The 25995-nt window shown below is 57.2% G+C and overlaps 1 protein-coding gene across 4 annotated transcripts in view; it reads left to right on the plus strand.

The window, feature by feature from the left end:
• TRAPPC9 (trafficking protein particle complex subunit 9) overlaps nt 1–25995 on the plus strand; it is a 355177-nt gene that overhangs the window by 52732 nt on the left and 276450 nt on the right. For all 4 annotated transcript variants that reach the window (XM_066265607.1, XM_066265609.1, XM_066265608.1 and 1 more), the window contains 2 exons: nt 1421–1564; nt 19856–19982. In XM_066265607.1, coding sequence (XP_066121704.1) covers nt 1421–1564; nt 19856–19982 — 271 coding nt within the window. The remainder of the gene's footprint in view (nt 1–1420; nt 1565–19855; nt 19983–25995) is intronic.

The raw sequence follows: 25995 nt of genomic DNA on the forward strand, positions 1-25995 counted from the left end.
CCCGCTTGGGAGGGTGGCGAAGCAGATGGTCACTTCTCCTGTGCGCTCTAACTGGGAATCGAACCTGAGACTTGCACACACCAGGCTGATGCTCTACCGCTGAGCCAGCCGGCCAGGGCCAGTCCGGAGACCTCAAGGAGGTACTTCTCAATGGCTGCGAGAACGATTCCCCACCTTTTATTTCAAATACGCTGTGTCGGTTTGGAGGAGTAGCCACAAAAGTTTGATGATAACCTTGTTTCTGATTCGTCTGCTTTTCTGTCCTTTTGTTATACCTTAGAATAGTTCTGTGCTTTTTAACGTGGTGTCCTTGGTTGATGGTAACAAAGCCCGTCAGTATTAGCATTCTGCCGGAAAAAAGTATGTCTAAAACTCAACTATATGCTGTTAGAATCATAATCTTTCCCCCAACTTTGTTATAATTTTTTTTTTTTTTTCATTTTTCTGAAGCTGGAAACAGGGAGAGACAGTCAGACAGACTCCCGCATGCGCCCGACCGGGATCCACCCGGCACGCCCACCAGGGGCGACGCTCTGCCCACCAGGGGGCGATGCTCTGCCCATCCTGGGCGTCGCCATGTTGCGACCAGAGCCACTCTAGCGCCTGAGGCAGAGGCCACAGAGCCATCCCCAGCGCCCGGGGCCATCTTTGCTCCAATGGAGCCTTGGCTGCGGGAGGGGACAAGAGAGACAGAGAGGAAAGCGCGGCGGAGGGGTGGAGAAGCAAATGGGCGCTTCTCCTGTGTGCCCTGGCCGGAAATCGAACCCGGGTCCTCCGCACGCTAGGCTGTTATAATTATTTCAAAATGGGTTATTTTTAAAATTGGGTCTTTGCAGAAGAAAGGAAGTATAATATACAACTTTTTCTTCTTTTTTTTTTTTTTTTTTTGTACTTTTCTGAAGTTAGAAGCAGGGAGGCAGTCAGACTCCCGCATGCGCCTGACCGGGATCCACCCGGCACGCCCACCAGGGGGTGATGCTCTGCCCATCTGGGGCATCGCTCTGTTGCAACCAGAGCCATTCTAGCGCCTGGGGCAGGGGCCACGGAGCCTTCCCCAGCGCCCGGGCCATCTTTTGTTCCAATGGAGCCTTGGCTGCGGGAGGGGAAGAGAGAACAGAGAGGAAGGAGAGGGGGAGGGGTGGAGAGCAGATGGGTGCTTCTCCTGTGTGCCCTGGCTGGAAATCGAACCCGGGACTTCCACACCCCAGGTGGATGCTCTACCACTGAGCCAATTGGCCAGGGCCTAATATACATTTAATGTGTGAAAATGCAGATCGCTTTAGAGCTCTTTTCCGGGATAAGTAAACAGAACGTTTCCTGTGGCCCTGTGAGTGTGACCGGAGCGTTTGTCCTTCCCTCTGTCAACGCGTCCCGCCCTGTGGCCGCAGCCCCCCCTGACGCTCTCTGACTCTGCTGGCAGGCATGCATCGGGGATGGGCCGCCGTGCAGACGCGCTTGCTCCACGAGCTGGTCTACGCCTCCCGGAGAATGGGGAACCCCGCCCTCGCCGTCCGGCACCTGTCCTTCCTCCTGCAGACCATGCTGGACTTCCTGTCGGATCAGGGTGAGTGCCTTCACACTAGTCTGTGTCAAGCAACCACGAATGAGAGCCGGCCCAGGTCAGCGCCAGGCTCAGGCGTAGGTGTGGGCTGTCCCCCGTTCTCTGCTGGGAAGGGAACTCTGTGCCCCCCCCCCGTGCCCTTCGTGGCCTCTGCACTCTGGGCGCTGTCTCACCCCAGCCTGCTGCTGTTCTCCCCGCCCCCCGGCCTCCTGCCCCGCCCCCGGTCTGTGGCCCTGCGTCAACCGCAGATGTCTGCCTCTCACATGTGCGCGGAGAAGTGCACCCTTCACAAGATGCAGCTCGGAGTCTCCACAGAGTGACCACCCTGTGCTCGGCACCCAGAGGGCCAGCGTGCCCAGGGCCCCACAGCCCCCTCAGGGTCCCCTTTTAGCCACTTCTGCCCTCAAGGGCATCTTCTGTCCCAACTTCCAAAAGGGTCATGCGGTATCTTGGTCCACAGTCAAGGCTGCTTTCTCCTGGGTCTTCTCCTCTCACAGTCTCTTTCCCACTGCTCCTGGCTGTCACCTCTCCTGGGGTATCAGGCAGGATCTGTTCTGAGCCCCTGGGCCCACGTCTGCCTGTTCTGTGGCTGGTAGGGCGTCCCTTGTGTGGTCTTTCGGCAGTTGAAGTGGGCACCTCAGACACGTCTGCCTGTTCTGTGGCTGGCAGGCGCCCCCCCTGTGTGGTCTTTCGGCAGTTGAAGTGGGCACCTCAGACACGGGGCGCCTTGCCTCCCTCTGCCTCTGCCTGTCTGGGTGTCTCTCCCAAACGGGAGAAGACTGTGTCACGGCAGCAGTCTGCTCCTGCATGCCACCTGTGTGCGTCACAAAGGAGGGGAGGGAGCTTTAGTCCTCATGTCACATTGGAAACTCAGTGTGGTTTTCAGTGGAAAAAGAGTTGCGATCCCAGCTCAGGGTAACATCCCGAGGCCATCGCAGCGTCTGGGGGATTCTCCTGCATCATCTCACCCTCTTCTGTGTCACCGTGTGCCCTTGGGCTTTGTCCCTCAAGTGCCCCATGTGCCCTTGCTCTGCCCTCCTCTGCCCTCCTCTTCCCTGTCAGCCTCTCACCCTGGCTGACCCTGTGGTAATGCCCGCTTTCTTTCCCAGGCGCGGGGTTGTATCGGGGCTGAGGGTCACTGATATCTTTGCGACACTTGCTCCTTATTGTGGTTATGTGTACCACCCCCCCCCCCCCCCCCCGGGCGGAGAAGCCAGCGCTGTTTGTGTAGGACTTGAGTGACCAGGCGTGTGGCTGCCGACCTGGGCCGCAGCGGGCGGGGCTCGCTCTGGGCGCGCTGTTTTCCGCTGCCTTTGGCGTGCCTGGGAGTCGCAGAGCTCACCGCTGGAACCAGCGTGGAAGCTGGTGAGACGCGCGATTCGCACGTGCGAGAGGAACAGACGGCCAGTGTCTGGTATGGCGCAGGCAGCTGTGCTGCGGCGGGGCGTACCTGCGTCCCCTGCCCCAGCGTCAGGTGGCTTGTTGTGTGGGGATGAGCTCCCCAGGCTCCTGAAGGGGCTGCCCACCCTGCTGCCCGCCCTGCTGCCCATCCCTCGGATTCTGGAACCTCCCCCCACCCAGTGACTCTGAAGCGCAGTGTCTGCATGGTGTCGCGTCCAGTCCGCGTGGGCTTCTCACTGGGGCTGGAGTTGTGGGTGCCATCTGGACTCACGGCGCTGTCCCGGATCCACTGTTCCCGCCTACGCCCCATGTAAGCGAGGACTCTGGTGACCCCGCCCACACTCTACCTTGGGGGCAACCACGCCCACACCCTGTCCCGGGGCAACCACGCCCACACCCTGTCCCCGGTGGGGGGGCAACCACACCCACACCCTGCCCCGGGCTGCTTGCTTATCTCCACCTATCTCCTCGGCCTGTGTTGGACTTTTTTTCTTAAATGCACACCTCCTTCCCGTGGCAGAGCGTCTGCGCTCCGCCTTCCCCGTCCCCTGCTCCCCATTTCCAAGTGGCTCCCCTAGGTCTGCGCTCTGTCTCCAGAGAGACCGGCCTCCTGCTGTTAGTTCTCTCCTGTCCTGCTTCCCACCCTCACCTGGAAGAACCGTGCGCCTTCAGACGCTGCATGAGGGGTGGGGACTTGCTGCTTCCCCGAGGTCAGATCCACTAGGGACTGAAGCCGCTGTGTTTAGAAGGGGAGGAATTTGGGACGTCGGACCCTGTTGGTCAGACGGCTGTCTCCTTAAAGGCCTGTGTGGATGGCTTTTGGTGAACTGGAATCTTCTGAGTCAGGACAGAAGTCAGGAGGTTGCAAAGCTTTCCACTCACTGCACCTCTGATCACCGTTAACCTCAGATCGATAATGCGATCTTTCCTGGGCCTCTGCTTTCTCCTTTGAACTATGAGGATGTGATACATCACCGTGGTTTGTTATTATTTTAATGATATTTTAATTTGTCTGGTGACCTTTCGACCGGAGAACTCATGGTACCATGCATAGTGTTGATAATGAACATTTCTAAATATCGCTGCATGGAAATTAAATATGGATTAGAAGGGCAGCCAACACAAGAAGACGAGAGCAGGCTGGGGGCGGCTTTCTCATCTTCCTGTCTCATGTAAGCCGGTCCTGGTTTTGCGGGTGAAGGTGATTCAGTCTGAGCATTTCATGCCACACCCCACCCGTGTCCTCAGGTAGTTATGAGGACAGTTGTTCACAGGATAAGATGCTACATACCTGGGACGTTTGTCATTTTCTATGAGATAGAAGCACTGACTTGAGGATCTGCAGACTTTTGCTTGCTTTCTTTGTCTTTCTTTCTGGTCTGCTTTTGCTGTGACTGGTACACATCTTCAGTCTTCAGTTCTCTGAGCAGGAGAGATTTTAACGGGAGAGGGCTTTACCGGGTCAGCAGCTGCGAATGTTTCTATTGCTGTTGGAACCTATCACCAAATTGCCTTCTGGAAGGATGGTTCTAATTACTCCGCCAGCGGCCAGTGCTGCTAATTCAATGTGCACAGAATGTTGCCTTACTGTTTTAATTTGTATTTTCTTGGTAACTTGCAAGGCTGAATGTGTTTTTCCCTATGTTTGTTTACTAATTGTATCTCTTTTATGTGAAACTCGTTTACAGTCTTCTGACTGCCTTCCTGTCTCTTGCCTCATTGATCTGGGTTAGGGAGGCAGATAGTGTCCTGGCCCCTGTGCCGAGGAGGTCTGCAGGGCTGTGAGCTGCTATTGAAGTAGTTGGCCCGACGTCTCCCCGCTTATTCGGGGCAAAGCCAAGTCTGGGACCCCGATTCCACCCCAGCTCAAGGATGTGCACACAGCTGAAGGTAAACTGCCTTCTGTGCTGCAGCCTGCTGGGTGAGGGCGGCGGGCTGGAGAGCGGGGCGACACCTCCCGAGGGCGCCCCGCTTGTTTCTGGAATAAAGCTGAAGGAATCAGGAAAACCTCTTTTAAACATGTTATGATGTCTCCTTAGCAGGATATTTTACATTGCAGAGGATTAGCTTTCGACCAGCCTGTGAATGTAACAGTGTAAGCTGACTGCCTTTGACCCACCTTGTCCTTTTGTTTCTTTTTCTTTTTTTTATGCCAAGAGGGAGACAGAGAGACAGACAGATAGACGGAGGCGGATTGAGGTTGGTTGAGTCCCTGGGCGCAGAAGAAAATATTGGGCCCCTTAAAAAAAAGAGACGGGGAAAATAAAAATGCATGTTAACCATATTTTTAAATAAGTAAAAGTCATTATGTATAGTGGCACCTTGAGATACGAGTGTAATTCGTTCTGTAACCAAGCTCGTAAGTCAGTTAACTCGTATATCAAACAAATTTCTCCCATTTAAAATAACTGAAATAGATTTAATCCGTTCCAGCCCTGTGAAACATCCCCAAACCATCCTAAATTATGAAAAAATACATGTTTTTAATTAAGAAACACACATGTATACTTTACCAATGCATAACAAAATATATGAAATAAAAGAAAAAAGTGTTATTTAGTACTGTATTCTTACCTTGGAGACAGACGAGTGTGGCTAATGGAGGTAAATGGCGGGGGAGGGAGGGAGGAAGGGATGCAGGCACTGTAGACACGTAAACTAAAACTGCACCTTATAACACTAAATGTAAACTAAAACTGCATTTTCTTTACTTTAAACAAAACTAAAACTGCACTTTCTTTACTTAAAATAAAACCACAAAAACTTAATTGTAAAGAAATGCACATTCTTAACTTTAAACTTAACCTAAGCTTAACATTACGTATTTTTCATTTAATCATCACCTGTTTTTGCCTTTTTGGCTGCCCTTTCGGCACTTTCACTTACAGGACTTTGGAATAAAAATCTATCCAAAGAGGTTTGCTTTTGCCTGCCTTTTAAAAGTTACAGAAATGTGACAAACAAGTGTCATTAAAAAGTGCTGAAGCACGACCAGTTGATTCTGACTTGTATCTCGGAATTTCGCTCGGATCTCGAACAAAAATATGGACCGAGTTGCAGCTCGTATCTTAAAAAATTGTATGTTGGTCTGCTCGTATCTCAAGGTACCACTGTACTACTAATGTTAAAATTGCACATATGAAACCAAACTTGGTGCCATTAGAAAAAAGTGTCAAGTTGGGGTTTTGCGGGGCTCTTCAGAAGTTGGGGCCCAGGGTGTGTGCCTGGTGCACCCGCCATTAAATCCTCTTCTGCAGGCAGACAGGAAAGGCGAGAGATGAGAAGCATCAACTTGTAGATGCGTCACTTTAGTTGTTCATTGGTTGCCTCTTATATGCCTTCACTGGGGGGCTCTAGCTGAGCCAGTGACCCTTTGCTCAAGCCAGTGACCTTGGGATGTTGATGATCCCACACTCAAGCAGATGACTCCATGCTTAGGGTGGTGAGCCTGCGCTCAAGCCAGTGACCTTGGGATGTTGATGATCCCACACTCAAGCAGATGACTCCACGCTCAGGGTGGTGAGCCTGCGCTCAAGCCAGTGACCTTGGGATGTTGATGATCCCACACTCAAGCGGATGACTCCATGCTCAGGGTGGTGAGCCTGTGCTCAAGCCAGTGACCTTGGGATGTTGATGATCCCACACTCAAGCGGATGACTCCATGCTCAGGGTGGTGAGCCTGCGCTCAAGCCAGTGACCTTGGGTTTCCAACCTGGGTCCTCAGCATCCCAGGTAGGCACACTGTCCACTGCGCCACCACCGGTCAGGCTGTCCTGTTTCTTGAATATGTCAAGGTTTTCCCCCCCCTTTTTGCCTTTTTCTCCACCTCAGAACATTGGTAAAGCTCTTAGCTTTCTGGCTGTCACCTGGTGAGGGTCTGTGGGGAGCCCCCCGGGGCCCTTCCTCTGTGGTCTTCCTAACGGGGTCCCGACTCTTCTTCTAGGCGGGCAGTGTTGGAGGAGTTGGCCCGCTCTGATCTACAGCTCCTCTCTGATTAATTACTCCAGGAACGCCGGGGCCCCGGGCCCGCGAGGCTAAGTCCTGGGAGCAGGGGTCGAGCTGCCTGGGAAGATGGGCTCCTCTCTTCTGCTGTGTTGAGTGGAGGAGCGTGAGGCCCCAGGTGCCCTGGCGATGCCCGGCCCGTGGGAGCGGTCTGGGAGAGAAATGAGAATGCAACTGACCCTCCCTGTGTGCCCCCCCCAGCCCTACCCCCGCCCTCCGTGGCCTCTGGCCAGATGGTTTGTGTGTGTTTAGTTCTCGGGACAGGGCAGGAGGAAGAGGGTGTGTCTCCCAGGGCTGAGGAGACTTTCACCAGGGTGTCACAGGTGTTGTGCAGGGGTCCCTGGCGCGAGGGAAGGCGGAGCAGGGAAGGGAGAGGTGAGGGAGGGAGTCCCCTGAGGAAGGCCTGCGTGTGTTACAGTGAGTGTGTCGCTGTGGTTGGGCAGAGGGAGCGTGCCCATTTTGAGGTCTGGATCGCCTGCTCCCCGGGTTCGTGACAGTGCCCGCCACTGTCTCTCGGTCCGTTTCCTCCTCTGTAGAATGAGGATCGGCTCCCTTCTCAGACGGGCTGTGTGTCCAGAGCAGGAGTCCTGGCCGTCTGCCCCGCCTGGGCCCTCTCCCGTGCCACCACCGGCTGTGGCGGGTCCCAGGGTCGCAGCTGTGAGGGACGGCACAGGCTGGGACCCCTAGCCTTTCAACCCCTCGTGTGGGGGGAGGAGCGCCACCTGCTCGGACGCCCTGGACCCAGCGGCTCGTTTCATGGGGCCCTTGGTGGGACGTGGAGTTGCTGGCGGGACATTCTGGATGGCGCCGCACTGCTGCTCCTGGTGATGGTGGAAGCTGTGTTTCATTTCTTTAAAGGAAAAGGAACCGTGCGTTGAACTTGGAAGCTGTTTCCAAACAGCCTTCCATCACAGGGGCTTATGGAAAGGGAGAAGCGCCACTCGGACAATGTGACGGCGAAGCCGTAAGAACCACCGTATGGGTCACGGTTCCAAATGCACACATGTGTGTATGTGATACATACGTGCTGTCCGAGAGAAGATCCTCTCGCATTTGCTAACGTGGTGAGGACTTTACTCAAGACCCGTGCTGCCGGGAGAGAGGTGGACCCCCGAATACAACAGGACAAGTGGGGGTTTAGAGCCAACAGCTGAGGAAGGGCGGCATGGATGGAACGCCACGGAGAGGAGGCGTCCCGGCCAGGGTCCAGCCCAGCTGTCCCAGCGGGATCCTCGTGAAGGCAGGCCAGGGGCTGAGCCCTCACGGGTGGGCTGAGGAACTTGATCAGATACTGTGGGTGATTAGATATCGAGGCAATGAGGGTGGGGGGCACTTGCTAAACTGACCACTGCATCCAGACCAGGCGGACCAGGCAGGTGCAGGGCAGGACCCAAGGACAGAACCCAGCCCAGAGAGGGCTCGGAGAGCTGTCTGCAGTCTGCTCGCGGAGAGGTCTTGGTGAGTGCCTGCACGTGGCCGCGTACATGTGACCTGCGGCGCTGTGTCAGTGTGGGAGCAGTGCCTCTGTGTGGCGGGCGGGCTGGCGGTCGGGAAGGCATAGTGGTTGTGAGGGCGGCAAGGACGAGCTGGAGCCCCCAGGCCAAGCCAGGTGCCTCCGGGATGGAGGGGACCCACACTGGCTTCTCAGCTGCTCGCAGCCCCCAGCTCTGGTGATGGGGCCCCTGCGGGAGCAGCCGCGCCCTCTGCTACTGCCCCGCTGGCCCAGGAGTGGAGAGGCCGGCAGGATGCTGTCCCCCCCTCCACAGGGTCTGAGCCCAGACTGCTGGGCCTGCGTCTTCAGGGCCCACAGGCAGACTGCTGGGCCTGCGTCTTCAGGGCCCACAGGCAGACTGCTGGGCCTGTGTCTTCAGGGCCCACACGCACCACCTCAGCGGTGTGGGGGAGGGGCTCTGGGTGTTTCGTTTCAGCCAGGCCAGCTGCACACAACGGGGAGACTTGAACTTGTACGCGCAGGTCGAGATGAGCTGGACAGGAGTCCCCTCCGCCCCGTCTTCCTCCTTTCCCTGCCTGAAAGCCATTGATCTGAGGTTATGGGGGGTCTTTAGATGGGAGTGAACTGTACTGTGAAGAGAATGAGGAGAAATGGAATCACCAATTCCTTTAAAATTCCTGGTTTTTACACAGAGATCGGTTTTGAGTTGCGAGTGCAATTACAGTAGCCCCTCCGGGTTCACAAAAGATGCATTTCAAGGTTTCCAGGAACACTGTGCAGAGATGAAGGGACAAGGAAGAGGCAAACCATCACACAGAAGGCCTGCGCCCTTCCTTTCTGTGAATAATCACGCCCCGTGAGCCGGAAGCCGTGCTGGGAGCGAGCGTGCGGGCAGTGACCTCTGACCTGAGCCCTGCAGAGCCCATGGGCAGTGCCGGGCGTGGTGGCGGGCAGGTCAGAGTCACAGTGAGCTCCCAGTGCTCCGGTGTACTGGGGCACAGCCGACGTCCCCCGTATGACACAGGACGTCTCAGGTCAGAGTCACAGTGAGCTCCCAGTGCTCTGGTGTACTGGGGCACAGCCGACGTCCCCCGTATGACACAGGACGTCTCAGGTCAGAGTCACAGTGAGCTCCCAGTGCTCCGGTGTACTGGGGCACAGCCGACGTCCCCCGTATGACACAGGACGTCTCAGGTCAGAGTCACAGTGAGCTCCCAGTGCTCCGGTGTACTGGGGCACAGCCGACGTCCCCCGTATGACACAGGACGTCTCAGGTCAGAGTCACAGTGAGCTCCCAGTGCTCCGGTGTACTGGGGCACAGCCGACGTCCCCCGTATCACACAGGACGTCTCAGGTCAGAGTCACAGTGAGCTCCCAGTGCTCCGGTGTACTGGGGCACAGCCGACGTCCCCCGTATCACACAGGACGTCTCAGGTCAGAGTCACAGTGAGCTCCCAGTGCTCCGGTGTACTGGGGCACAGCCGACGTCCCCCGTATGACACAGGACGTCTCAGGTCAGAGTCACAGTGAGCTCCCAGTGCTCCGGTGTACTGGGGCACAGCCGACGTCCCCCGTATGACACAGGACGTCTCAGGTCAGAGTCACAGTGAGCTCCCAGTGCTCCGGTGTACTGGGGCACAGCCGACGTCCCCCGTATGACACAGGACGTCTCAGGTCAGAGTCACAGTGAGCTCTCAGTGCTCCGGTGTACTGGGGCACAGCCGACGTCCCCCGTATGACACAGGACGTCTCAGGTCAGAGTCACAGTGAGCTCCCAGTGCTCCGGTGTACTGGGGCACAGCCGACGTCCCCCGTATCACACAGGACGTCTCAGGTCAGAGTCACAGTGAGCTCCCAGTGCTCCGGTGTACTGGGGCACAGCCGACGTTCCCCGTATCACACAGGACGTCTCAGGTCAGAGTCACAGTGAGCTCCCAGTGCTCCGGTGTACTGGGGCACAGCCGACGTCCCCCGTATGACACAGGACGTCTCAGGTCAGAGTCACAGTGAGCTCCCAGTGCTCCGGTGTACTGGGGCACAGCCGACGTCCCCCGTATGACACAGGACGTCTCAGGTCAGAGTCACAGTGAGCTCCCAGTGCTCCGGTGTACTGGGGCACAGCCGACGTCCCCCGTATGACACAGGACGTCTCAGGTCAGAGTCACAGTGAGCTCCCAGTGCTCCGGTGTACTGGGGCACAGCCGACGTCCCCCGTATGACACAGGACGTCTCAGGTCAGAGTCACAGTGAGCTCCCAGTGCTCCGGTGTACTGGGGCACAGCCGACGTCCCCCGTATCACACAGGACGTCTCAGGTCAGAGTCACAGTGAGCTCCCAGTGCTCCGGTGTACTGGGGCACAGCCGACGTCCCCCGTATCACACAGGACGTCTCAGGTCAGAGTCACAGTGAGCTCCCAGTGCTCCGGTGTACTGGGGCACAGCCGACGTCCCCCGTATGACACAGGACGTCTCAGGTCAGAGTCACAGTGAGCTCCCAGTGCTCCGGTGTACTGGGGCACAGCCGACGTCCCCCGTATGACACAGGACGTCTCAGGTCAGAGTCACAGTGAGCTCCCAGTGCTCCGGTGTACTGGGGCACAGCCGACGTCCCCCGTATGACACAGGACGTCTCAGGTCAGAGTCACAGTGAGCTCCCAGTGCTCCGGTGTACTGGGGCACAGCCGACGTCCCCCGTATGACACAGGACGTCTCAGGTCAGAGTCACAGTGAGCTCCCAGTGCTCCGGTGTACTGGGGCACAGCCGACGTCCCCCGTATGACACAGGACGTCTCAGGTCAGAGTCACAGTGAGCTCCCAGTGCTCCGGTGTACTGGGGCACAGCCGACGTCCCCCGTATGACACAGGACGTCTCAGGTCAGAGTCACAGTGAGCTCCCAGTGCTCCGGTGTACTGGGGCACAGCCGACGTCCCCCCGTATCACACAGGACGTCTCAGGTCAGAGTCACAGTGAGCTCCCAGTGCTCCGGTGTACTGGGGCACAGCCGACGTCCCCCGTATGACACAGGACGTCTCAGGTCAGAGTCACAGTGAGCTCCCAGTGCTCCGGTGTACTGGGGCACAGCCGACGTCCCCCGTATGACACAGGACGTCTCAGGTCAGAGTCACAGTGAGCTCCCAGTGCTCCGGTGTACTGGGGCACAGCCGACGTCCCCCGTATGACACAGGACGTCTCAGGTCAGAGTCACAGTGAGCTCCCAGTGCTCCGGTGTACTGGGGCACAGCCGACGTCCCCCGTATGACACAGGACGTCTCAGGTCAGAGTCACAGTGAGCTCCCAGTGCTCCGGTGTACTGGGGCACAGCCGACGTCCCCCGTATGACACAGGACGTCTCAGGTCAGAGTCACAGTGAGCTCCCAGTGCTCCGGTGTACTGGGGCACAGCCGACGTCCCCCGTATGACACAGGACGTCTCAGGTCAGAGTCACAGTGAGCTCCCAGTGCTCCGGTGTACTGGGGCACAGCCGACGTCCCCCGTATCACACAGGACGTCTCAGGTCAGAGTCACAGTGAGCTCCCAGTGCTCCGGTGTACTGGGGCACAGCCGACGTCCCCCGTATCACACAGGACGTCTCAGGTCAGAGTCACAGTGAGCTCCCAGTGCTCCGGTGTACTGGGGCACAGCCGACGTCCCCCGTATCACACAGGACGTCTCAGGTCAGAGTCACAGTGAGCTCCCAGTGCTCCGGTGTACTGGGGCACAGCCGACGTCCCCCGTATGACACAGGATGTCTCAGGTCAGAGTCACAGTGAGCTCCCAGTGCTCCGGTGTACTGGGGCACAGCCGACGTCCCCCGTATGACACAGGACGTCTCAGGTCAGAGTCACAGTGAGCTCCCAGTGCTCCGGTGTACTGGGGCACAGCCGACGTCCCCCGTATGACACAGGACGTCTCAGGTCAGAGTCACAGTGAGCTCCCAGTGCTCCGGTGTACTGGGGCACAGCCGACGTCCCCCGTATCACACAGGACGTCTCAGGTCAGAGTCACAGTGAGCTCCCAGTGCTCCGGTGTACTGGGGCACAGCCGACGTCCCCCGTATCACACAGGACGTCTCAGGTCAGAGTCACAGTGAGCTCCCAGTGCTCCGGTGTACTGGGGCACAGCCGACGTCCCCCGTATGACACAGGACGTCTCAGGTCAGAGTCACAGTGAGCTCCCAGTGCTCCGGTGTACTGGGGCACAGCCGACGTCCCCCGTATGACACAGGACGTCTCAGGTCAGAGTCACAGTGAGCTCCCAGTGCTCCGGTGTACTGGGGCACAGCCGACGTCCCCCGTATGACACAGGACGTCTCAGGTCAGAGTCACAGTGAGCTCTCAGTGCTCCGGTGTACGGGGGCACAGCCGACATCCCCCTCACCCCCGTATGACACAGGACACCTACAGAACGGTGGGGTGTGGGGATTGGCGGGGGTGTGGCTGGGTGGAGCTGTGACAGCCCTTCATGCTTGGCTAGGGAGCCAGGACGGGCCCTGTGGGCAGGTGCAGAGGGACTGTGTCAGCGCTGTGGGTATGCCGCCTCCTTCACCATCTTGGGGAACGATGGAGGGAGTTTGGGCTGGACTGGAGCTGCTGATTCTGTTATTCTGGACTAGGGAAACAGCGAAAATGGAAGAAGCCAGAGTTGTGACCTAGGCGATGTGGTGGCTGTCCACAAACACGGTGATCACGCCGCCTCACTCGCTGATGATTACAGGCCTGGCTTCCTCTCCCCTGCAGCCTGCCTGCTGTCCTGTTCTTGGGGATGTCAATGTCCTCACCGGGGGTCCTTCTTCACCGCCTGCTCTTCTTCCCTGTGTGCGTTCTGCTGGCGCAGTTTCCCAGGGTGTGCGTGGCCGTCTTCCCTGCACCCTCAGGCCTCAGTCAGGCGCCCTGGCCATGCCCTGCCTGCCTGACGTCTTCCTGCTGCTCTGCCCCTTTATGGTCAGCCTCCGTCTGCACCAGATCATGCCTGTCACTGAGTGCGGCAGGTGCCCAGGCTGTATCGGTTCACTCATTGCCCCAAGAGGGAACCTCGTCTAACCTAACTCCTCACTGCCTCCTCTTCCCTGCCTGTGGGTTAAACAGTTAGTATGTATCATTCCTCACCCCCCCACCCTCACCTCCCCTTCCCTGCCTGTGGGTTAAACAGTTAGTATGTATCATTCCCCACCCCCCACCCTCACCTCCCCTTCCCTGTCTGTGGGTTAAACAGTTAGTATGTATCATTCCCCACCCCCACCCTCACCTCCCCTTCCCTGCCTGTGGGTTAAACAGTTAGTATGTATCATTCCTCACCCCCCACCCTCACCTCCCCTTCCCTGCCTGTGGGTTAAACAGTTAGTATGTATCATTCCCCACCCCTCACCCTCACCTCCCCTTCCCTGCCTGTGGGTTAAACAGTTAGTATGTATCATTCCCCAACCCCCACCCTCACCTCCCCTTCCCTGCCTGTGGGTTAAACAGTTAGTATGTATCATTCCCCAACCCCCACCCTCACCTCCCCTTCCCTGCCTGTGGGTTAAACAGTTAGTATGTATCATTCCCCAACCCCCACCCTCACCTCCCCTTCCCTGCCTGTGGGTTAAACAGTTAGTATGTATCATTCCCCACCCCTCACCCTCACCTCCCCTTCCCTGCCTGTGGGTTAAACAGTTAGTATGTATCATTCCCCAACCCCCACCCTCACCTCCCCTTCCCTGCCTGTGGGTTAAACAGTTAGTATGTATCATTCCCCACCCCTCACCCTCACCTCCCCTTCCCTGCCTGTGGGTTAAACAGTTAGTATGTATCATTCCCCAACCCCCACCCTCACCTCCCCTTCCCTGCCTGTGGGTTAAACAGTTAGTATGTATCATTCCCCACCCCCCACCCTCACCTCCCCTTCCCTGCCTGTGGGTTAAACAGTTAGTATGTATCATTCCCCACCCCTACCCTCACCTCCCCTTCCCTGCCTGTGGGTTAAACAGGAAAGTCTCACCTCCCTCTCAGGGACAGTCACAATTTGATTCAAGTCGCCTGTTTAGCCTAACCCTCTGCTTTCCGCGTCTGCGCACGCCGTATTTCATGTAGGTCGGACGTTTTGGTGGTTCTCGAAGCAGATCTGGTGGAGTCCATGCTGCCCCTGTCGCAGCGTGCTCTGTCCTCGTCCCTGTTTCCCACGCTCCTATGACAGCAAGAGCTCCTTCCTCCTCGCCTCCTCGTCACCCCCCTGGGTTCTCAGGTCAGCCTCATTTCACTGCGTCCTGAGAGCCATTTCCTTCCCGGGTTTCGGGGCCACGTCTTAGTCACCTTCTGTCTTACTGGACGAGGGACTCCCTGGGGCGGGGCCACGTCTTAGCCACCTTCCATCTGTCACCGTGCTTAGGACAATGCTTTTACCCAGGAGGAAGTCAGCATGTGCGGAACTGAATGAAGTTAACATTGCCTTTCCCAAATGACTGCTCTGTATGTGTGACTTGAGACCCACCGGGCAGAGAATACTGAAGATTCAGGAGAGCTTGTCCTCGGAGAGACAGGCGCCCATCCGGTGGAGTGTTCGAGGCTGGGGTCTTCCTTCTTCCCCGGACAGAGACTCCGTGTGTGTGTGAGAGGGCAGTGTGGGGCGAAATCTCTGAAACAGTCTCGGAAGAAAGGGCACTAGCTGAGCGTAGCGAGGGGCAGGCCCCCTGCTGTCTGTGGAGTCAGGACATCGGTGGCTCCCCACATGCGGCTTCAGGGAGAAGTTAACGAGCTGATGTGTGTGGAGTGCCTGGCTCAGTGCCAGCATGTAGCAAGTCTTCATTAAACGCCGGTCGCTGCTGCAGCTGTCACTCCTAAGCACCGCCAGAGACAGCTGTGAGGGCCGCCTGTGTCCCCGCAATGAACGCCCCGCGGCTGCAGCGAGGGGCCCCAGAAAGCGCCCTCCTCCTCTGACATGTTTGTCAGTCACACGGACCCTTTATAAACCCCGATTTTCCTTTAGAGAACTGTTTGGAAAATTCAATGCTGAAGTGTGTTTGAAATATTTTTATTATATAAATAATGTATGCTACTTTTAGAAATCTTGGAAAACAGAAACAGAATGGAAAAAAATTATGCACAATCCTGCGTGGGCAAACACCTTTCGTTCACCAGCGTGGCGTGTTCCTTCAATATCGTTTCCTATTCTACTTTAAATTGGATTGTTTTAAAATTGAATTTGTCTCATAAATGCAATTCTGCCTCCTGATTTTCCATAGCACATAACAGACGTTCTCCATATTATTGCAGGCTCTTCATAAATGTCCTTTTCAGTGGTGGCATCCATTAGCATTACATCGCCGTGCCCTGTCTTATCTAGCCGTTACTTCCTAATTGGATGCGCAGATTATTTCTAATTACGCATTGCGTCTTCCTCCTTCAGACAGCCTCCCCTTCTGAGTGCTCTGCTGAGACCTCGGAGATAGTTAAATATTTTCAAGGTGGTGCTTTACACCGACGGTGACGCCGTAAGCGGGGGCTGGAAATAATTGCCTTTCATGCTGGTAGGATGTGTTTCTGTACTTGGAGAGAACAAGGAAAAATATTTAATCTCCCGGTGCACTTGACTGACTGCCTGTCAGGGCCTCCGAAGTGCTGTGTAAATCACAGGAGGCGCGGCTGCGAGGCAGAGCGGACGGGGAGGCAGGGAGGGGGGTGGCGCGGCTTGCTGCGCGTCTCTGTCTGTCCGTCCGTCCGCTGCTGCTAGAAGAGGCTGGTGTCCCTGGCTCGTGATCGGGCTTCGTCCGCGCCCGCTGGTTTGGAAGGTCGTTCCTCGTTGCGGTGGCGGCACGTGGCCGTGGCAGGCCTTGTAGCCGGACCGTGGTGCTGCCGGGTGTGTGTGCAGGATGAGGAAGCTAGCTCTGGAAGGTGTCTGACAAGGGGGACGGTAGGGCCCAAGTTCTGGGTGTTCTCCTACGTGCTTTCACACGCCGGGGCAGTCTGGGTGGGCAGTGTGGCAACATGGAAAACGTGAGAAGCGTGAGCTCGTGGGTCGAAGTATGAATATCGTTTAGCCACTTATTCCCTGACCGACCCCGGGAAAGCTCACGTGACCTTTCCACGCCTCAAACTCCCCATCTGTGGAATGGGCACATTCGTGCCTAGGGAAGTCAGCCGCTGTGCGTGGTGGAAGGAGCCCCGGCCGGGTGGAGGGGGGGAGGGCTCACAGCCTCAGCCTTGCTGACCAGCAGTGTGCACTCAGGAAGGAGAGAGCTCGCCCTGGGTCCTCGGGGTCCGCAGCCCCGCAGCAGGGCTAAGGACAGCGCCTCCCTCCCCAGGGAGGTGTCAGTGCTCAGGGAGACCTGCAGCGGGCGCCCTGATGCAGGGCCTGGCGTGCCTGCCGCTGCTGTGTGCTGCCAGCAGCGCCCACTGCCCGGGGCCCGGCCACCACCGTCTCGGTCCCCACCTGAGTGTCTTCATGGTGAGTTCCTGCGCTCCCTTTCTTTGGAAGATGACAAATGGCCACGTAGCTCCCGTGCACGGCGGTGGTTTTTGGTCTGCATCCTCACTGGCCTTTCTGTCACACTCACCCTCATTTCCCTTCTTTCCAGAAAAATTCACCTTTTGGCTTCTCGACTCTCACTGAACTAGGGTTGTTTCTTTCCAATGCATCTCTGGGCTCGCTCTTTTCTCACGGCCCTTCACCTCGTCTTTCCCAGAGTGTTGTCCGTGGGCCCTCTGGCCTTCTCCTGTCACCTGTCTGTGACCACAGAGAGCCTGTGTGCTCGTCGGGGCTCGGTGCTGGTTGGGCCGTGGCCTCTGGGGGGCAAGCAGGGGGTGCCTGGCCCACTCAGCACAGCCTGTGTCTGAGTCGGGGGACTTTCTGCCCAGTTCTTGGTGTCAGTGAGGAGCTTCCCTTCCTAAGAAAGCATGCCACGTCCTTCAGTGTGGTCCATATCAGTAATAAAGAAAGGGTCTTAGTATCTTTGTTTTGTTTTCAACTTAGTTAGAACCCAGGTGGACAAGACGGGGCCTGCACTATTGGGGACCCCCTGAGGTCTGAGCATTATAATGTTGAAAATTCAATAATACTATTCCTTTTTTTAAAAAATTTTTATTGAGAGAGAGACAGACAGACACACAGAGACAGACAGGAAGGGAGAGAGATGAGAAGCATTAATTCTTTGTTGTGGCACCTTAGTTGTTCATTGATTGCTTTCTCATATGTGCCTTGACCAGGGGGCTTCAGCTGAGTCAGTGACTCCTTGCTGAAATCAGTGACCGTGGGCTCAAGCTAGGGGGTCATGTGGATGATCCGAGGCTCAAGCCAGCGCCCTTGCACTCAAGCTGGCGACCCTGTCTGAAGCTGGCGACCTTGGGGTTTCTGCATCCCAGGCCGATGCTCCATCCACTGCGCCACCGCCTGGTCAGGCGGTATAATAATACTATCCTTAAGAAAACAGTTCAGAGCCTTCCTGTGGATTTCATTTCTGTAGGCGGCCACCTGAGAACCCTGAAGTAGAGTCTGAGACCGGCAGGCCACGCTGTACATCGTCACCCCCTTAGTCTTCTTCTTTCAGATCTGCAGGAAGAGATGTCCCTCCTCCTCCTCTCTCTGTCCTCTACCTGTTTATAGCTCCGTAATGGGCTCAGGGCAGACACGGTCGTCTCAGATTATCCCTGAGAAGGGCCAGGAATGGGTAAGCCGTGGCGTGCTGCTTCTCACACTGGTGTCACCTCTGAAACGAGCAAACGGCACTCGTCACCTACGTCGTTCTCTTTACGGAAGAGCCGTCGTAGATGAGCCAAGTCACGTGCTCACGGGTCCTTCCTTCCCGGGGAACGTTGAAGGTGGCACCAGACGTCACACAGGCTTCCTTCTCTCTTCACTCTCGTGGGGTTGATGGGGCGCATAATTCTCCTCAGTGGGGCCCCTAAACCCAAGTGCTCCGCCGCGCGTTAGGCAGACCAGGCCGTGGACGTGCTGTCAGCTGAAGGGCCCCCGGGAGGTTTGTCAGCTATAAAGTGAAGATGACTTGATTATTTAAAGGATCCCGTTCACGCTGTGATCACCATCACTGGGTTGGATTCAGAATTCACTCTGCGGGCTCTGCTGCTCTCCTGCTCCCTCACGGACGATGCCGAGACCCAGCAGATTCCCGCGGCGGCAGGCCAGGCAGGGAGACACGTGCCTGAGGCCTGCGAGGGCCTCGCCTGGGTCCTGTGTATGCTCAGCGGTGTTGGTGGGGCCCTTGGCCACTCTGCGACGTCCGCCCGGTCTCGGGGACTTCCTCACGCTCCCTTCAGGGCAGCTGTGTGGCGATGACAACAGTCATCATCACATCGCTGTGCTCCATGCCCGCACCTCCCGGTCCATTTCTAATGCGCCATCTTGCGCCATTTTTGTCATTCTTCATAAGGCTCAGCACAGCGGAACGGCTTCCCCCATGGCGGTCAGAGAGCAGATGGAAAGGCCAAGCCGTTGATCCGAGCCCAGGTCTGACTGCACTGCTGTGGGTCTCCCCCTACGGCCATGCCCCGGTCATTCCTCTCTCCAGGTCTGCGTCTCTCCCTGTCTGCAGTGACACAGGAGTTAGAGCCTAGAGACGGGAGCCGCCAGCGGCCCCCCCCCCCCCCCCCCCCCGTTCCTTCCTTTCCCTGATTCCGCTATACAGTACAGTGACTGGACCACAGGCTCAGGGCCAAGCACATGGTCTCCGACAAGCTTTCTGACCTCACTGGGTTCAGCGTCTCCATCTGCAAAGTGGGCTCAGTGATGCCCGCCTTCCTGGGTGACGGCGAGCGTTAGAGCAGTGGGCTCAGTGATACCCGCCTTCCTGGGTGACGGCGGGCGTTAGAGCAGTGGGCTGTGCTTCCCAGCGTGGCAGAGTTCCAGTCTGGGAGCCAGTGACCCGAGCACATCGCAGACACGAGCAAACACTGATTACTGTCACCTCTGTCCTCTTGTCCCTCCTCGAGACAGGGCGGGGGCGGGGTGGAGATCATGGTCAGCCCACAAAGCCCTGCTTCAGCGCCGGAAACTTGGGCTTGTAGTTACCCTTCAGTGCCTTTGCACAGGTGGCCGCAGACTCCTTGGGGCTGGGGCCGGCACTGTGCTCAGCGCCTTGTCATCACCAGGAAAGCGTTTGCAGGAATAAAACGGGCCAAGCCCATGTCCCGCCTGCCTGCTGACTTTCTCGGAGTCTAGGAAGGGTTTGTCTCTTGGAAGATGACATCTCCTATAAGATAGCAGCTTAATTTTCATTTTATACACGGGCCCATAAAGGGAGCGGCTGCTGGTGAATATTCAAGTAAATTGAATGAAACTTCTGCTTTCGTTGGTCTCTTGTGGTCACTGCCCCTTTTCTGCTGCCAGAAGAGTGGACTGTCAGGGATTGGGTTCAGAGTTTTAGTTTTGCTAAAATAAAAAAATAAAATAAAAGCTTCCCGCATGTGCTTCGGTTTAATTAGCCTTTACTTTGTGTCTGTTTTCTTTCCAGAGAAGAAAGACGTGGCGCAGAGCCTGGAGAGCTACACGTCCAAGTGCCCGGGCACCATGGAGCCCATCGCCCTGCCCGATGGCCTCCGCCTGCCGCCCGTGCCCCTCACCAAGCTGCCCATCGTCAGGTGAGATGGCCCACGGGGGACTCCGTCCTCTGGTCTGGTCACCAGTGCAGGTCACCAGTGCAGATCTTTGGGGGTGTTTCCGTTTGTCGCCGGCTGTGTGTCTGGTCCGGTACCTCATCAGACCCACCCGCAGTCCTGGGAGGTGTCAGTGGGTATTTTATAGGGTGCGAAGCAGGCCGGTGACCGCATGGCTGCCAGGGTTACCTCGCTGTCCACTGGCAGAGCCAGGTACAGACCCACGCCCCCTGCGTCATGACCGCTCCGCTGCCACCTGACGAAGCTGGCCTCGTCTCTTCTGCTTACAGGCTTCCGGAAGGTTCCCATTCTCTTAGACGCGGTGGCCCCGCTATGCGGGAACGGGCGTGACTCCTCGGATGTACCGCGTGCCGCGGTGCCTTTGCTTGCGCTCTGCCCCCGACTCCCCAGAGTTCATCTCTCCTTTCCCCGACTTTCCTTGGCTCATCCTTTGAGACTCAGTCCGTGCCCACTTTTTGGGGAGCCTTTCTTGTCACTCCCTCCTGCAGCCCCCCCGCTGACCCTGGCTGGCAGAGCCCTCTGGGTGGCCATAGCACCTCCTGCCCAGCTCTTACAGCCTCTGCTGCTGCGCGCAGCCCTGGGTGATCTTTCTGTGCCACTGTCTCCACAGATCGTAAGGCGCTAGAGGGCACAGGACCTTTGCACATGTAAAGGGGTACCTAAAAATTAGCCTATGAGTGACTCTCATGAAATGACATCTGAATCTCTGAAAGACGTCTAGGAAGACTGGAGAGAAACAGTGGGCACTGGACAGTTTGCTGGTCCCAGAAGTGCTGTCACCTTAGTGCGGCCCCTGACAAGACGCTGATTGTCTTCATGGTGCGCCTGGCATGGCCGCTGTGCCCAAGTCCCACCAGGCATTGCGGTTCGGCTCACCTCCGTGGGCTGGGCGTTACACCAGCAGGTCACTCAGCCGCCCTGGGCATCAGCTTGCTTATCAGAAAAGAAGGAAGGACTAGAAGCCCCGGCGTTAGGCTGCTGGGGGGATCAGTGATGCGTCCTGTGGGCGCGTGAGGTGCGGTGCCCCTCACGACGGCGCTGTCTGCCCCTGCGACTCCTGCCGGGCAGTGCGGTCCTGCCCGACCAGGCGGGTCTGCTGCTAGCAGGAAGGCTGCGTGCTCCAGAGAACGGGCCAGACGGGGTCGCCGTGCGCAGAAGTCACTGGCAGGCCACCCTTGAGTTTAGGATGTCCTGGTGGACACTCACCGAGTATGCAGCTGATTGGACTGTTATTATCAGATGCTCCCCCATCCAGACGGCTGGGCCAGGCCTGAAAGGAACTCTGACCCTTGGCACGGGGGCCCCGAGGAAGGTGGGGGGCTTCTGTCGTGCACGCTGCCTCCTCATTGCTGATACAATCTCAGGTAGTAGGACTCAAAGTGGAACGTGATTGATTTCGGATTAAGAGATGATTCATTTTTTAAAATTAAAGACTAGAAAGCCTTTTTTTTGCTTTCGTTTTTAACGTAAGAGGAGGGGAGACAATGAGACAGACTCCCACATGCTCCCGCATGCTGACCCACCTGGCAAGCCCCACCTAGGGATGATGCTTGAGTACCAAGCTAGATTTAGCACCTGAGGCTGACGCCCTCAGACCAGCCATGTTATCCTCGGTGCCCAGTTAGAGAGGGAGAAGGTGCGGTGGGTGTCGTTCCTTGTTGAGGCTTCATCTTCTGCCTGAGATGCCTCTCCCGCCCTTCCTCTGCCTGATGGTGCTTAGTCGTCTTTCAGGACTTACTACCAGGATTAGCTCTGCCATAAAGCCTTTTCCAGAGTCACATCAGGGGTCGCCTCTAGTCTGTGCTGTGTGCTGTCTCTCTCCGCCCTGGCTGTGTGTACAGGAGACCAGCACGCAGAGGAACAGAGAGGGCTGTCGTCTCGGCTGTTCCGCACTCGCTCTGCCGAGTGCACACGTGGCTTGCTGTCAGAGGAGGACGGGCAAACCCGGCTCTCCCAGAGGATGGCCGTGGGTCCCAGCACAGCCCTGCTGTGGCCCCACCCCCTGCAGTTCGTCTGCTGACGCCCGACCCCCAGTAGGATGGCATTGGGAGGGGAGCCTCTGGGAGGTGATTAGGCTCAGATGAGATCATGAGGTGAGCCTCTTTTCTCTCCGTGGGAGGTCACTGTGAGAAGGCGGCCGTCCCTGAACCAGGAGGAGGGTCCTCACCAAGAGCCCAGCGACGCCGACACCCTGGGGTTGCACGCCCGCCCCCAGCAGTGTCAGGAATCGATGCTGGTGGTCCCAGCTGCCGACCAGTCTGTGGCACTCTGCTACGGCAGGCACCGGCCAGGCTCGCCCAGCCGTGCAATTGAGGACGTCCGGAGTCACGGGTGGACTGCGTATACACCACGCACGTCACAAATGCGGTTCTCCGGGTAAGCTTGTGGCGAGAGTCAGGTGACAGGGAACGCAAAGCAGTTCTCTGAGGCAGAAAAGGTAAGGCCAAGTGTCCTGTGGTGCTGGCCGAGGGCACAGACCCGCCACCAGTGTCCAGTCCAGGCTGGGGGCACCGCAGGTGCTCAGTGAGTTTGCCCGTGGGGGCTGTGTGTTCACACCGGGCGAGTGACTGTCACCCTCTAGGAACCAGTCTCCGTCTCTCCCTGCAGTACCGATGGCCTGGGCCACTGTTGTTTCTTAGAAGACAAGTCTATCTTAATGTCGTAACTAATGTGTCACCTACACCTGGAAACGTGCACTTCATCACTTCAAGGTAACATTCAAATCAGATGTTGCAAGTCCAGGAAGGCTCAGTAATCTGCACATGTGGAGTCTGAGCTCCTGGTAAGTGTTGCAGTGAGCCGGCTGAGCAATATCCACGTCCGTGAGTCAGTGAGCCGGCTGAGCAGTATCCACGTCCGTGAGTCAGTGAGCCGGCTGAACAATGTCCACGTCCGTGAGTCAGTGAGCCAGCTGAGCAATGTCCACGTCTGTGAGTCAGTGAGCCGGCTGAACAATGTCCACGTCCGTGAGTCAGGGATCAGACCTGCTAGGAGACTCGCTAGACTTTAATTTAACGTTGCTGTTGTTGTGTCAAAATTGTGATCATCGGTTTTAGGACAGATGATCGGAGCCTGTTCTTCTGCCGAGGGCTTTCCCAGCTGTTGACAGTAAAACCGTGCCATCAGTTCACAGGCGCCGACAACCTGCCCTGTGCCGTGTGGGCTCAGGGGCCAGGCTCTCCCCAAGGTGGTTTCCTGTCATCATGATGCAAGTAATAATAATAATAATAATAATAAAGGGCCTAAACCCACAAAATCATCCCTGTTTTAACCCTAACTTTCAGCCAATATTTGTGGAGTTGTCTCAGATGCACCTGCCCAGTGGGAAGTGCTGGGAGTCGGGCGATGGCCCAGCGAGCCCACGTGCCCGGAGGCTGCCCGCCCCGAGCCAGGACGGCTCCCCGGAGTACAGCGGGGGACAGTCCAGTCAGAGCTGTGAGCCATGTTACTTAGTCCCCCACAGAATTCCCCACAAAATGACCATGTACATCGGAGGCCATCCCACCCCAAGTAACCATGGGGATTACTTGCACACTGACCATCGTGAATTATTCAAGAAGACACTGGAGTGGCCTTTAGATGCCATTTACAGAACACCAGTGGGCCTTTCATTTGGCGTGGGAATGGAGGGAGGGGTTGGCCGACATTTTTTCCTTTTTTTTTCTTTTAATGGACCAACATTGAGCTGCTCCAACCCAACAAAAAGCCCCAGAGTTAATGAGGCTCTTTTTATTGATAAGGATCAAAACCCTCCAGTCAAAGTGAGCTCTGAGTGGCTTGGAGTGGTTTCATTGCCTTTAAAACGTCAACTCTTCAGTTAATGATGCCGTTTGAGGACGGGTTTCAGAGGCCGCGAACCCAGGGTGGTTCTCCGTGCTGTATGAAGAGGGCAAGGCCAGCCTCCCAGGTGCTGGTGAGGGTGTGGCTGCCATGATCCCACCAGAACCTCCTGTCAGGGAGAGTCGCCAAACCCATAACCTCCCCTGGGGATTTCTTAACCTAGAGCTGTGTGAAGACAGTCAGACATGCACAGTGGCATTCAGGAGTGCGAGTGGGTGGTCTTGCGTCCCTGCCCTGGCTGGTGTGGCCTGTCCTTTCTGGCTAACTCAGCCACGCTGGGACCTGGAAGGCCGGGCAGCTTCCACATTGTTCCAGGCACGGGGCAGATGTGGCCAGCTGTGGTCATCGGCTATCTGTGGGGAGTTCTCTCTCGGTTCTTAGATATGTTTCCACCGTAAAGAAGGCTGACGGATCAGAAACGGAGGGCGGGGGGTGAGTGGTTCTTCCCTGCGCCGTCCTGTTGGCCAGATTTTGTTTGCTGTTGCTTGCACGGTCCCAATTAGCCAACGGTATGCTGAGAAGTCAGGCTTTTAAAATATCACCAGTCTCCCAAGTGGAATTCCTAGAAATAATCCTGTCTTGGCCGCTCTGTCCCTGGAGTCCCACCTGCTGGGGGCGGCTTCGTAGAACAAGCACGCCGTTGCTGGTCCTGCAGCGACTCCGGCTGCGTGCGTCCTCTCCCTTAGGCCAGGTGCTCGGTGGCTGCGTCCCATAGCGCACCCCCGCCGCTCTGTCCCTGGAGTCCCACCTGCTGGGGGCGGCTTCGTAGAACAAGCACGCCGTTGCTGGTCCTGCAGCGACTCAGGTCGCGTGCGTCCTCTCCCTTAGGCCAGGTGCTCAGTGGCTGCGTCCCATAGCGCACCCCGGCCGCTCTGTCCCTGGAGTCCCGCCTGCTGGGGGCGGCTTCGTAGAACAAGCACGCCGTTGCTGGTCCTGCAGCGACTCCGGCCGCGTGCGTCCTCTCCCTTAGGCCAGGTGCTCGGTGGCTGCGTCCCATACTACGCCTTTTGTTAACAGACAGCGGCGCTCAGTTTTGGGTTATGAGTGAACGTCGTGACTGCCTGTTGCTTTACTGGTCTGGCTGACCGTGCCCTCCAGATTCCTTTACGTAGAGTGAGAACCTTTGGAGGGATCGGGAATTCCGTGCTTACGGAGACACCTCTTCTGAAATCACAGGCCCCGTCTCGTTTTCAGGGTGGGATAGACCCGAGAGCTGCTTCTGTTGCAGGACAATGGGGCCATCTTACAGACGGGGTGTGCTGAGGAGCCCCCAGGCCCTGCCTGCCGGGTCCGAGGTCCAGCAGCTGCTCGCGGCACAGCTGGGACCGAAGCGTAGTTTCTTCAGTCCAGTCCCTTGCCCTCATCTCTGGCCCTGGGACGTGGCTCTCTGTGCTTCTGAACAAGCTCGTTCCAAGGAGGGGACAAGAAGAGCTGCTGTGCGCCTGCTACAGGCCAGGCGCGGTGATAGGTGCCTTACCTGTCCTAACTCACTGCTCCTCAGAGCAACCGCCTCAGGTTCGATGATCCCAGTTGTCTGCCCGCGTTTGGAATCTATAGAAAAAAACATCTGTCTTGGGCGGGTGGAAGAGGCGGTGAACAGCACAGCTGAAGTCTGGCTGGGTGAGCCACACTTTTTTGTAGGGACAGGCCCCTTTCCATCTGCACAGAGGGCAGGACAGCAGGCAGGCCCCCAGGGAGGAAGGGCCTGAGTGGTGCACGCCCTGGTTCTTCTCCCTGAAACACCGCCTCCCTGAGGAAGAGTGAGGATGGGCGGAGTGAGGCGGGGGCTGTGACTGCAAGGACATCCCTCCCCACGGAAACGAGCAGGGAAAGGAGCTGTCCCCTGCACAGTGTCGTCAGGCACCTGTTCCTCTGCCTGCTCTGTCCGTGAAGAGGCGAAGGTCCCGGGAGGTGGAGTCACCTGTCTGTCGGCTGTGTGCGGTCAGGTCTGCGTTGCAGCTCCGGAGGCCCCGGGAGGTGGAGTCACCTGTCTGTCGGCTGTGTGCGGTCAGGTCCGTCTCGCAGCTCCGGAGGCCCCAGGAGGTGGAGTCACCTGTCTGTCGGCTGTGTGCGGTCAGGTCTGCGTCGCAGCTCCGGAGGCCCCGGGAGGTGGAGTCACCTGTCTGTCGGCTGTGTG

This window comes from Saccopteryx bilineata, chromosome 3 (genome assembly GCF_036850765.1).
Source record: "Saccopteryx bilineata isolate mSacBil1 chromosome 3, mSacBil1_pri_phased_curated, whole genome shotgun sequence".
In the NCBI taxonomy this organism is placed as follows: domain Eukaryota; kingdom Metazoa; phylum Chordata; class Mammalia; order Chiroptera; family Emballonuridae; genus Saccopteryx; species Saccopteryx bilineata.